The sequence below is a fragment of the Mesoplodon mirus genome (assembly GCF_964341445.2).
Source record: "Mesoplodon mirus genome assembly, chromosome: 14".
Classification (NCBI taxonomy): domain Eukaryota; kingdom Metazoa; phylum Chordata; class Mammalia; order Artiodactyla; family Ziphiidae; genus Mesoplodon; species Mesoplodon mirus.
In genome coordinates, this window is record NC_138990.1 from 75,500,454 (window position 1) to 75,513,859 (window position 13,406).

The 13,406-nt window shown below is 37.3% G+C and overlaps 1 protein-coding gene across 2 annotated transcripts in view; it reads left to right on the forward strand.

Moving 5' to 3' along the window:
• The window catches only part of PAPOLG (poly(A) polymerase gamma), a 37,903-nt gene extending 26,739 nt beyond the window's left edge, over positions 1-11,164 (forward strand). The window contains exons 16-23 of one of the 2 annotated variants that reach the window (XM_082642255.1): positions 296-417; positions 667-842; positions 1,256-1,344; positions 1,425-1,645; positions 2,838-2,903; positions 3,401-3,457; positions 5,275-5,369; positions 10,922-11,164. In XM_082642255.1, coding sequence (XP_082498381.1) covers positions 296-417; positions 667-842; positions 1,256-1,344; positions 1,425-1,645; positions 2,838-2,903; positions 3,401-3,457; positions 5,275-5,369; positions 10,922-10,940 — 845 coding nt within the window. In that variant the 3' untranslated portion in view covers positions 10,941-11,164. Of the gene's footprint in view, positions 1-295; positions 418-666; positions 843-1,255; positions 1,345-1,424; positions 1,646-2,837; positions 2,904-3,400; positions 3,458-5,274; positions 5,641-10,921 lie in introns of those variants that run through there. The other variant, XM_082642256.1, reaches the window with a different exon arrangement.
• Positions 11,165-13,406: the final 2,242 nt, after the last annotated feature.

Below are 13,406 nucleotides of genomic sequence, written 5' to 3' on the forward strand. Positions count from 1 at the left end.
CATTGCCTTTGGGGAAAATAGCAAAAAACAAGATTTGGAAAAAGCCTTTTTTCCATACATTTATTTTGTTAGATTTGATTATGGGGAAGTCTTAGAAGTTGGACATGAGAAAACTAGTCAGTACTTGAATAGGATTGTGACATTGTGAAAATGTTTTGGAAGTATTTGTTCTGTAAGAGGAATGTGTGTTTGTGTAGTGATGTGGAGATATTAAAGGTATGTATTTCAGAAAAAGAAAACAGAGCCCTTGGTTCAGAAGGAAGTTCCCCATTTTAACATACTGACTCTGTTACAGTGTACAGACAGGCAAACAATATAAACATGCTAAAGGAGGGAATGAAAATTGAAGCAACTCATGTTAAAAAAAAACAACTTCATCACTACCTTCCCACAGAGATTCTTCAGAAGAAGAAAAAGGTGAGTTTGTACTCGTAACTCTCCAATCTGAGTGGAACTCAGATGAATGATCCTGGGACCAAATTTGCATTTTTACAACGCCCAAACCTATTGAGAAGAAAGAGGGAAAGTACAGACAATTCAATCTAGGACTAAAATCTTACCTTCATTAATCACCAAAGATAATTTGTTTTATATGTACTTCAGAATTGAAACCAGTCATTTTTCTCATTTACTTTTTGAAATCCTAAAAGCTTTCCCCTCTTTCAGCAAAGTCTTTCTGATGTCAGTCGAAGTTCAAGTGGACCTCAATCCAAAAGATCATCTCTGGATAGCAGTTGTTTGGATAGCTCCAGAGACACTGATAATGGAACACCTTTTAATTCCCCAGTGTCTACAAACAAGCCTTCCAAGCCTGATATTCCTCCTTCAGCAGAGACAGAAAGGTCTGTATTTCAAAATTTTCCTCTCAGTCTTCAGTTTATTTGAGGATGATGTAAACTTCTCTATACCTTTGCTAAATACATTTTTTTAACTGTAAAAAGATTTTATTTTGCCAGTTAGTAGTCAGTTTCTTATTTAGAATTATTTGACAATTTGTGGTAATCCTATGGGGCATGGTATAGGTTTATGAGTATGTGGGAGTAGATAAGTACACAGAAATGTGCAGGTTTTCCTTTAATTTTTTCTGCTAATTCTCTCCCTGGGTCCTCTTCCTTTCCCTACCCTTTTCTCTTCCTTCAGTGAAATGTTAAAGTTAGGAGTACTTGAAAGAAATTATCTTAAATGTTAAAATAAGAGTGTTTTAAATACATACTATTTAAATCATTTAATGATGATATTTTAACACTTTTAACAGGAATAATGCTGAGCCTGCTGCTGTAGTTGTGGAAAAGCCACTGACTGTCCCGCCAGCTCAAGGGTTGTCTATTCCCGTCATTGGTGCAAGTAGGTATCTACGCTTTGTTTAGTAACGATGCTACTACATTTGTATTTAATTACTGAAATCTTTCTTTTTTCCTTTTCAGAAGTTGACTCTGCAGTAAAAGCTGTATCATCTCCAGCTGTGTGTACCATTCCTACTGTAGTAGGACGAAATGTCATTCCTAGAATCACAACACCTCACAACCCTGCCCAGGGGCAGCCACATCTAAATGGAAAGTCAAATATAACTAAGAGTGTTACCACCAAAAGATCCCACTCCCCATCCATAGATGGGTCTTCTAAGAGGTTGAAGGACATAGAAAAGGTAAAATTACAACTTCAGTGGTGATTCAGTAGTTGATTTTTTTCAAAGTAAACTTAAAATAGTGCTGAAGAAACTCAAATTCTTCATAGTTATCTTAGTGTTCCATTAGGATTTGACTGTTTAAAAAAGAATATTTACCTAAACCCTAATAGGATAATACTAATTGTTCATCTTAAATTTAAATTACTGGGCTTCCCCGGTGGTGAAGCGGTTAAGAATCCACCTGCCAATGCAGGGGACACGGGTTCGAGCCCTGGTCCAGTAAGATCCCACATGCTGCAGAGCATCTAAACCCATGGGCCACAACTACTGAGCCTGCGCTCTAGAGTCTGCGAGCCACAACTACTGAGCCCGTGTGCTACAACTACTGAAGCCCATGCACCTAGAGCCCATGCTGTGCAACGAGAAGCCACAGCAATAAGCCTGCCCACCACAAAGAAGAGTAGCCCCCACTCGCTGCAAGTAGAGAAAAGCCCGCGTGCAGCAACGAAGACCCAATGCAGCCAAAAATAAAAAATAAATAAATTAATTTAAAAAAAATTCAAATTACTAATGTGTCTAAAAATTTGAATGATTGATCTTCGTTTCTCCTTGACTTACATAAAGGCATTATTGGTAACTAAATAATCATATTTATTGTGTTATAATGTTGATCTCCTCTGCTTCCAGTAGGTGGTGGTAAAACTTTTATTCATTATCATCTGGATAGATTAAACAAAAAGATAAAACTTTAGAAATTAAGGGTGACAATTGAATTCAGTCTAATTTAAATTCTCTTCCCTCATCAAACCATGTTCGTAATAGGTTTTTAGTTTTAGTTTTAGTTTTTGTTTTTTGGCTGTGTTGGGTCTTCGTTTCTGTTCAAGGGCTTTCTCTAGTTGAGGCGAGCGGGGGCCACTCTTCATCGCTGTGCGCAGGCCTCTCTTGCTGCGGAGCACAGGCTCCAGACGCGCAGGCTCAGTAGTTGTGGCTCACGGGCCCAATTGCTCCGTGGCATGTGGGATCTTCCCAGACCAGGGCTCGAACCCGTGTCCCCTGCATGGGCAGGCAGATTCCCAACCACTGTGCCACCAGGGAAGCCCCTGTAATAGTTTTGATGTTAGCCTGGTCACTAATTAGTTTCTCAGTTTATATAGATTTATGTGGTTTTTATAGGTAATAATAGCAACTCATTTTAATGTTTATATTTTAGTTTATTCGACTTGAATCAACGTTTAAGGAGTCACGTGCTGCTGAAGACAGAAAGAGAAAATCAATGGTAAGTATATCAATAGTGTGCTTCAAAATATTTACTTTTATTTATTTATTTATTTATTTATTTATTTATTTAGGGCTGTGTTGGGTCTTCGTTTCTGTGCAAGGGCTTTCTCTAGTTGTGGCAAGCGGGGGCCACTCTTCATCGCGGTGCGCGGGCCTCTCACCATCGCGGCCTCTCTTGTTGCGGAGCACAGGCTCCAGACGCGCAGGCTCAGTAGTTGTGGCTCACGGGCCTACTTGCTCCGCGGCATGTGGGATCTTCCCAGACCAGGGCTCGAACCTGTGTCCCCTGCATTGGCAGGCAGATTCTCAACCACTGCGCCACCAGGGAAGCCCCCAAAATATTTACTTTTAAAGAGCCATGTATCAGGAAAAGTACTATATTCAAAAGTAGATCAGATTATATCTGTCAACTCTTGGTTATGTTTTATTTCATGTAGAAATAAGCATTTGCATATAGGAAAGAAAGTTTTCACTTGTATGTAATTCTCTTTTTAGGATGCCATTGGAGGAGAATGTATGCCTATTCCAACTATTGATACATCACGCAAAAAGGTAATAGATAGTCTTATTTGTAATAAAATACACAGGTAAAAATTCATAGGTAATCTGCAGGTACAAAAAGCTCACTAAGAAGAGCCTAGCACGGGGTCAGGAAAAGAGTAGTAAGATTTTGTCCCTGTCCTCAAAGACCAGCAGTACAGTTGGAAGTTGGGTTGGAAATAGCAAACAAAGTGTATGATCCTAAATTTATGTACCTCAAAAGTCTAGAAAAGAGGGAGTCGTTTAAGACTTTACGATTTATGCAGGTTATGTTCAACCTTTGTTTTTATTTATTTTTAAAGAAGCAGTTTAGTGCTCAGCACAATAATTTCCTACCAACACTTGATAGTCTTTTGTTGTACACCACTGCTTACTGACAAAATTTAGGTTTGATAGTTGGGGACCATAGTTACTAATATTTTGGAGGAACCAAATGTACTGGTATACAGAGTAAGTACCTTTAAAACATGAGCTAAAGAACCCCTAAATCTCAATTTAAAAATTTATTTTCAAAGGATTACCATTTAAGCTAATAATATTATAAGTGCTCAAAAAAAGCGGCCTTGTGTAAATCAGAAGAAGCCCTTCTTTGAGAGGTTACAGGAAACAAAATGGCTTACTTTTCACCCCCATTAAATAATAAAGTGGTTCTCATCACAGTCAGCTGTCACCCTGCCAGGTTCCCCAGGATGTATTGGCAATTGTAAAGCAAAATAGAAAATGTCCTCATACTTTCTATTAGTTGTAGAATTTGTAAAATTTCTTTTAACATAAGAGTGGGTTACAAAAAGTAGAGGTGTATAGTTATGTATGGTAATGGAAAAAAAATTTAAGATGGATATTAAAGTATGAAAGTGTGAAATGACATGTCTGGGCTTTGCTTTAAAAGATTTCAAGTATAATGGGTAAGGAGCATAAACCAAACAAATGTGGCAAAATTTTAATAATGTCTGAGTTCATTGTGGCATCTAAGTCTTCATTGTGGCATTTAAGTCTTCATTGTCCTTCCTATTCTCTACTTCTATGCACGTCTGAAATTTTTCATGTCTTTTTTTTTTGAATGGATGTGCGTATGATATAATTCGTTTAGCCAAGGTAACATGCAAGGAGAATTAATTCTTGCAGTCATCTCTTGACAAGAAGCTGATATGCTGTTTCTGTCGGACAACTAACTATCTGTATTTTAGGCTTCTGTCTTTGTTTCTCAGTCTTAGACTTTGCCTTCATTATATAATAATCTTTAGTGTCTTCAAAAGCCCTCATATAGATGTCCCTGAATTTTACTATCACTGAAGTTACCTACCCTGACTACGAAGTTGGTTTTCTTAAAAACTTAATTATCTCACAAATTGGGTTATTCTTCTGCATGAATGTATTACAGAAACTAATTGAAGGATATAACTGGATATCAAGTTTTCCTCTGCATCACACACTCGTTTTTTCACCTTGCACCCCAAGAATTTCCTGTTTAGTGACCATGCTCTTCAGCTATTTCTCTTTAACATTGCCTGAGTCTGAGGAGGACTTTGTTCTCTATGCATTTCTCAGTCTAGAAGTGGCAATTGATTAAACAAAGTCCTCTTTCCTATTCATACAGTCCTCCCACTTCTACCCTTTCCCTATCCCTCTGCTTTTCACCTGTTTAAAAATAATAATAATAAGTCCCCCAAACAAGGGGACTTGAACATAGGGAAAAAATATTCAACACATGCTTGAGTGTTTAGGAACTTAAAGCATGTGGAAAAAAAATCAGAGTTTTGTGACTGATTTACTCGTTGGACCTTTATAATGTGTATTTGTTTTTCCTACTTTGTATTTCTTTCTAACAGAGACCTCCCAGTAAAGAACTACCAGATACATCATCTCCAGTTCCAGCAAATAACATCCGTGTCATCAAAAATTCCATTCGACTGACCCTAAATCGGTAAAAGCAGTGCCTCCTTACTTAAGTGAATATGCAATCATTTAGTGGCATAGATGCAGCCACTCTTTTTAAGATAGAGGTGGCTGTCATACATAAAATAAGGTGAAAGTTACAGTCATCGGCCTAACAACCTTGAAGTGGTTTTTTGAACTCTTACACTTTGACCTGCAGATGCTGTAGCATTCTCTCATTGATTGCTACATACAGTTCTCTGAGGATCACCTGCTATCAAATTATCATCTACAATATTATGGCTTTGCGTTGGAGGTTTTACTGCCTTAACTTTCGATGCTTGTTTCTCTGTTGTGGGAACCAGTGCTTGGCTCTCTGGACACTGATAAAACAAGTCCTGAACACCGCCCCCTTCTTTTTTTTAAGTCTTATGTTGTAATCATTGTATAGAACTAAAAAAGTTGAAAACAAAAAACAAAAAAAGTAATTTTCCAAATGTTAACACATTTACTTTAGCATTGAAGCCACTTTGTGAAACCTGAGATAAATGAATGTGAGGTATCTTCTCTGCTTTCCTCATTTGTGTAGATGTACTTATTGTCTGTTCTGTTGATTTAAATTATTTTTTCTCAGATTGGCACACGGAATATTTAAATTTTTATTGTGCCTTTCTATCCAAATGTTGCATAGTTACCAGGGAGGATTAGTCCAGTGATTACATAAGAGTTGGGCACCATAAATTCTCTATATTTTGCCTCCCATGGAGGCCTTTGAAATGCATCTTTATTAAGAATCAAAATATGACCAGGATACTGAAAGTCAGTATATGAACGGTGAAATTGTTACATATCCTATCTCATGCCATTCTTGTTAGTTGACTGGTATTTTTTACTGAGGAGCAACTCATTCCGGCATCAACAGTAAGATGCCTTTAAGTATGGCAAACTTGTATTTTTGAAGTGTATGATTAACTTGGCATGATACTTGCTGACCATTACTTACCGCCACAACTTCAGACAGTTCCTTCGTGGACTAGGCATGCAGAAATGAGCAGTGGATTTTATTGAAACCTAAAGGCATTTTTGAATGAAATTGTTACCAACCATTAATTGGCTCAGGACCTTTGTAATTTTTATTTAAATATATGAGTTGTCTTTTTTTACACTGCTTTTTTCAGTGCATTTCTTAATATTTTTTAAGTTTCATGAATGCATGCTCCATTTATTAAAATCCATAACCATGTAATTCTTCTTGTAATATGTTGATTCAGTGTTTTGTAAATGAAGTCGTATGTATTTTCAGAGTATTTTTGTATGTACTGTAAGATACCATCTTTTCAAAGAGAAAACTTTAAAACCTTTACTGTCTCTCTTTAGTCTAATTTTTTAAATATGGATTATGCTTGAATTACTCTTAAAATGAAAATGTATAGATTACACAGCCAGGAATGTTGGTATATATTACCTTCTTCAGCTTTCACTCACCATTTAGTAGGTCCAGTAGGAAAAACACAAAATGGTACATTTGAATAGTGCAGGGAAAATTCTTGGTTATATAGTTTATAGGACTCATGGGGTGCCATTTAGCCAGTGGAGTAATAGTCCATTTTCTCTTGCAAGCCCTTTACCATTGAAATACTTGAATTCTGATTGTCAGAGAGCAGGATCCTTCTTTTCCCACTCCTGTTCCTGACCCCCTACATCTCTGAAATGGAAATTCTAGTGTTTAACTTTTACAAAGGAAGACTTCTTAGAAATAAAGACGAGCAAGGGGAAAACAATGGTTGTTCCGTTATTCACTTTTTATATAGCAAAAGACGAGAATGAAATCCCATAACCAAGTTGTAGCTTCCTTGGCAAAGCTGTTCTCTTAGTTGACCCTTTTTCTTTATTCAAGTATTTTGAGATTTGTTCTGTAAATACTCTATTTGAGCAAAAGAGAATGATTATGAAAGGACTGAATAACTGTCACCTGACTTAAAACATTGATTGATTGAAAACTTCTTTAATAAGGGCTTTAAGAATTCCCCATACGTACATCCATGTTTACCCTATTATATAAACCGATTCCTTGGAGTAACTAGTGGAGTTCATCTTTAATAAGAAAGCAACAGGCCTAACCTTTGTACTGTAGTATAGTCATTCCTCTTGTTTTAATGGTCCATTTGACATGGGGTTAAGACATAGCCAAGAGTTTAACGTTATACTTCTCAAAGATAGCATTCTTCAACCTGTTTGGTAACTGGGGAGTTGATGAGGTGCTTTTGAGATAGCGGGTTTGGTCAGAAATGAAGTGTTTTCTACCCTGAACAGTAGGTAGAACATTGAGTACAGTTGACCCTTGAACAACACAGATTTGAACTACATGGGTCCAGTTATATGTGGATTTTTTTTCAATAAATATAGTACTTGTACTTCCATTTCACAGAACTTTAAATTAATTAATTAATTATAGGGGAAAGTTTGATTGAGATCACATGTGGAATCGAAAGAACTAGGGTTTGATCCAGACGGTTTCAGCTTCCTGCCCTTGCGTGAGTCATGTATCAATTCCTTTGTTTTTGAAGCAGAGATAGCAGTACAGGTGTTTTCAACTGGGGTGACTGGGTCGGTGCCCCAACTCCTGTATTGTTCAAGGGTCAACTGTACATTTTGTTACCATGGTAGGAGACCTCCACTGTAAGGTTTCCAAGTAAGTAAGAGGGAATGGTCTGCAGTTATGTGCTATGTTCAGAGGCACTAGGTAGATGCATTTGATTTCAAGTGTAGAGACTATACCTAGAAATATAACTAGAAATATATTTTATAAAGTCAAATAACCTGTTCTTCAGTATGTAGACACATGTTCATTTTCACAAGGGTATTTTAATCTCATTTTTCAGTGACTGGCTCTAAAGAATAATATATCAATGAAACAATTATCTGCTAGTTTAAACCTTAGGGACTTAACTAATCTGAGAGACAGGATAAATGGCTTAAAACCTTGTAAAACTGGGGCAAGAGGATTTTATAAGACTATGCTTACAGTAAGAGTTTTTGTCTTAAGGCAGCAATTTAGTAACATCATTAAAATGCTTACTGTCCTGTATAGTTGCAGTGAAGTGAGGTGAAGATGGGCAATGTCGAAATGGGCTAAACTTATTTTCCACTGTGTCCCACAGCTTTGAAATAGAAATTCCTAACCTGCGGATCATGGACTGTAGGGAGTCCCTTGCAAATGTATATAAGAAGTTTTTGTTCATATGCATTTTTCTGAGGGAAAGTTCATAATTTCATCAGCTTCTCAAAGTGGTCACGACGCTTTAAAAAAAGTTAGGAACCACAGCTGTTCGGGATTGAATAATCTCAAACTCTGCAATTTTCTTCTTAAGATTTTTCTGTGGTGTATTTCTGAAAATGTACTGTGCCCCTTAACTAGTAAAGTGGGCTAATGAAGGACTCCGGAACACTGAATTTCTCTCCAAGCCTCTTTATATATCTCAGATGAAACTTCATCAGTATTTAGAAAAAGGCGTATGATTAGATTTATGTGTCTTCAGTTAACTTAGGTTCATTAACAGGGTCAAACTTAAGTTCAACAAATTTCAACCTAAGAATGATCAGAGTAGAATAGCTTAGAATAATGATAAGAAATGGTAAAAAAAAAATAGGATTTATCATTAAAGATCCTAATCCTTTGATTTTGGTAGCCTTAAATTTCTTATTTCTCCATGTTTGTGGTTCAGACCAGAACAGACTGAACAGACCAATAAACAGAACTTTAGTGTAAAAAAATTTTTTTAATAAATAAAATTGTGTGCATATTTAAATAAATAACTACCTATTAAATCTTCCAAAGCTTAGAATTTAGGTCAGATTAATAGTGATGAATATAGTGCAAGTGGTGGAAGAAAACTGGTCTCAATAATGGTAACTATTTCCTTAGGATTTTTTAAAAGAATTGTACAAGGTCAGACCCTTCCCAAATTTCCCATTTTTTCTGGAATAATTTTATATTTGAAGTAGTTGAACATAAGATTATCATCAGGCTTGCTATAATTTTTAATGTATTGCTGCATTTTTAGCAAGGACCCACGTAATTACCTTAAAAAGTGTTTAGGATATCTTTGAGGTAAATGGTGCTACATCACTTCACAGTATTATGTAAAATGAATGCAGCTCCTGTTCCTTTTTAGCTAGTTGTTTGTGTAGTTCATATTAATTTTTCCTGCCTTTTATCTGGATTGTCTTAATTTCTTAGCTGTATACACGAGCCTCATTATCTGTCTGGAATAAGTAATCAAATAAACTTGCTTTGATAAATAGGTGTTGATGATTGACTGATATTATTCGGGAGTAACTTAAAAGTACCAGACGTCATAACTTATTTATCAAACTGACAGCCAATTCGGTCCTTCACCACTCAGAGTCTTTGGCAGGTCGTGGTATCCACAACCTGCTTAACATAAAAGCAAAGTCCATACTCAATTTGCCTTACACAGAATATCTGATTAAACATTAGCAAGCAGTAGCATCTGCCTCAAGTGTTGAGGGCAAAATTCTATCACCCCGTGGTCAACATCAGGCAACCAGAATACTCTACTAATGGCTGGACAGAGGTGCATTTAGCAATCAGATCTTGGGTACTGTCCACAGAAGTACAAGCTACAGAGCTTGTCACAATCTTGTTAATGACTTGTTTTTAGCCTATCCACCTATCTTAAATCAGGTACTGAATTCACAGATAAGAACCTGCATCTACATCAAGATTATTAGCAAGCCACTCATGGTACCAGTGGAAACACACTTGACATTTATTAAGTTATTAGCAAAGCCTCCTGTCCTGAGTGAGCTGTAGATAACAGAAGGGCTTCTAATAGTCGCTTGTGAAGTACACTGATTGGAGTACCAGCTGACCATCCCTGGAGTGTCAATTTCTGGTTAGGGCAACTCACTGCTCCTAGGATATAACTTTAACACAATTATCACACTGTGCTGAATGTGTTAAATTAACATCATAACAGGTTCTTTGTGGCTCTGAATGCATTAAGCTATTAAGGGCAAGATAGAATTTGATGCTTTTAAAGCGCATGTTCCAAAAACTATCTTTCAAACCATATCCAGCCAAACTTTATTACTTATTAGTCCTTAAAAAGACACACTTCTAAACCCGTCCTTGCCAATCTCTGATTACTGACATTTTGAGCCTAATGGCCACACAAAGCCTTCCACGATAACCTGGTCAGAATCAATCATCCTACCTTCCCAACATGTTACTTGTGACTTTTCAACGTTTCAGTTACTCTAACTTGCATAATGTTCTGTTTACATACTTGCTTTCCCCTGAGAGGTTGTAAGTTGAGAGTAGGAACCTATATCCAAGAATCTTTATGTAGTGGGTACCCAGAAAATACTGAGGAAGAAAATGTGTGAGGGACTTCCCTGGTGGTCCAATGGTTAAGACTGCGCTTCCACTGCAGGGGACATGGGTTCCATCCCTGGTCAGGGAACTAAGATCCCACATGCCGTGCAGTGTGGCCCAAAATAAATTTTTTTAAATGCATGAGTCCTATTTCAATGGTTGGTTTTAATTTTTTCCGGTTTTGGTTTTTTTCTTTTTAGTTCGAAGAGGGTAATCTAGAAGAGAGACCTGATGAAGGAACTAACAGAAGCAAACGAAACAGTGAAAATCATTAAGGCACGTTTCTTTTTCACCGTGAAGATCATTAAGATGCATTTTTCAAACTTTTTCAACTGTAACAGTTAAAAACATTTTATATTGCAAGCCAGCACATACATACATGAATATGTGTGTATGTATAATTTATATATGTTTATACACAGGTAGGTAATTAAAACAAGTTTCAAAAAATGCTTTCCTACTATGCGAGATGCAGTTTGATACTTTAAGAGCCAGCTGTGATCTCACTAAGGTGATTTCACAGCCTCTCCTGAGTTGTGACCTACAATTTGAAATACACTACATTAGAAGTTCTCTTCCCAAAAGTTCATCTCAAACTTGGATCATCTTTCTTTATTCAGCCTGTTTTAGAATGCAAACTGTTACAGCAAATAGTACTGAAAGGCTAGTAGGGTGAAGCACGGGGGAGAAGTAGATGAAGTATAGCTAGCTACTCCTTTCTCCCAAGGAAAAATGTTACCCAAAAGACTTAACATCTTTGCATCAACTGACAAGAAAAAAAAATCATGAAAGCCAAAAAAATCAGCAAACGGCACAATTGGGACATTTGGATGGTATTTATTTTAGTATGGGTTAGTTGACCTCAGCTGACCAAGGGGTGTCATCAATTCCTGGAGGGTGGACTGGGAATTCTAGACCATAATTATAAATGTTTAACATTTCCTAAGCAGTTAGGATGTGACTTTTAAAACATTATAGCACTTAATCTTTACAATGATCCTAATAAGGTAGCACTGTTGTCCTTATTTTACAAATGAGGAAATTGAGACTTAAAGAGTTTATGTGACCAGCTCCAAATTGCATAACTATTAACTGGCAGACTCAGGAAGTATTATGATTCAAAGTATAGCGCTCAATCATATCTCCCATTTATGAAAGAACTTACATGGAGGTGTGGATGAAATTCCTGCCACCCTGCATTCTTCTGTGGAGTCTGGAACTTTTGAGGGAAGGCTGGCCAGCAGCAGCAACAGTCATTTGTGCCAGGCTGCAGGGGGCACTGTGGCCTCCTGCAGGGAGCCCAGGGCTAAGACTCAGGAAAGCCCAGTTCTGCCCAGCCTCTGCCACTTACATCTGTGTACCTTCAACAGACACTCAACCCCCCTGTGCTTTGCTTTCTCCCACCTGAAACACTTGCCCTTCAAACCTCATGAGGAAGCTGTGACATGAAAATATTCCAAAAGATTGGGAGGTTCTACAGACAGGATGGACAAACAGACTGTTAATCTCCCAGAATAAGCTGTGTAGCATTCCTTAACCATCAGTCTAAGAGCAGGAAAAAAAGGGATCCAGGAGGAATATCACCAAGAAAAGAAAGGTAAAAATGAAGTTTTACTTGATATGCTTGATCATAGTGAGAGGATATTAACACTTCTGTCAGAGTTTGAGAACAACCAAATTAATTTTTTAAATGACACATCTTAGTTTCAGTGAAACTATATAAAAGGAAATATATGCTTTATATTATATATATATTTTTATATATAAAGTTATATAAAGAGGAAATAAATCCACAGTATATCACATGGCTCAGCTATAAACATTCATATGGTCATCATAATGTAAGTAGCCCCAAATTATACCTATATTGAGAAGGGGTGGCAGAGGGCGGGGGGGAGAATAGGGTGTAAGAGAGTGAAATCCTCACCTTCAGTGGTGGTAAGTAGAAAATATCTAAAACCAAAAAGTGTAGAATAGTGTAAGCATGTTATTTAGAAATAATAGAAAAGTAAATAGTAACTAGGAATAAATAATAGGAGAAAAGTCTTAAAGACTTGAAAATAAATGGCTCTTGGGAGCAGAAATCAGGACTGAGGAAGAGGAAGGGAGAAGACGACTTTTTGTTGTTTTTTAAGAAGAGTTGTAGAACTTTTTGCCTTTTAAACTAGTATATCCACTATCTCTAACCAGTATGCAGTCAGAGAATGTTGTAGACTTTGGAACAGATAGATCTTGGCTCCAACTCGTACTGCTTGTGAGACCTTGGGTTCCAGGTTCCTCATCTGAAAAGTGAGACTATCAATACCTGTTTCGCCAGTGAAGCATCGAGAAGTGGTTTAGAAGCTCTGCAGCCAGACTGCCTAGGCTCAGACTCCAGCTCCGACTGACTGACAGAAGTTGTGAAAATTCCTTAATTTCTCTGTGCCTCGGTTTTCTCTTCTGAAAATGGTGGTTATGATAACAGAACCTACCTCAAAGAGTGGCTAAATGGATTAAAAGAGAGATCCAGAAGCTCCTGGCACATAGTGAAGTTCAATGAATAACTGAGGCGTTAGAGGGTTACACAAAACAGTGCATCATGCACTCTGCATGGTGCTTGACCCTGAATGGGCATCCACTTCTAAACACACATCCAAAGAATCAGCGAGGAAGCCGGCGCTGGTCTCCCCAGCCAGACTGAAGTAC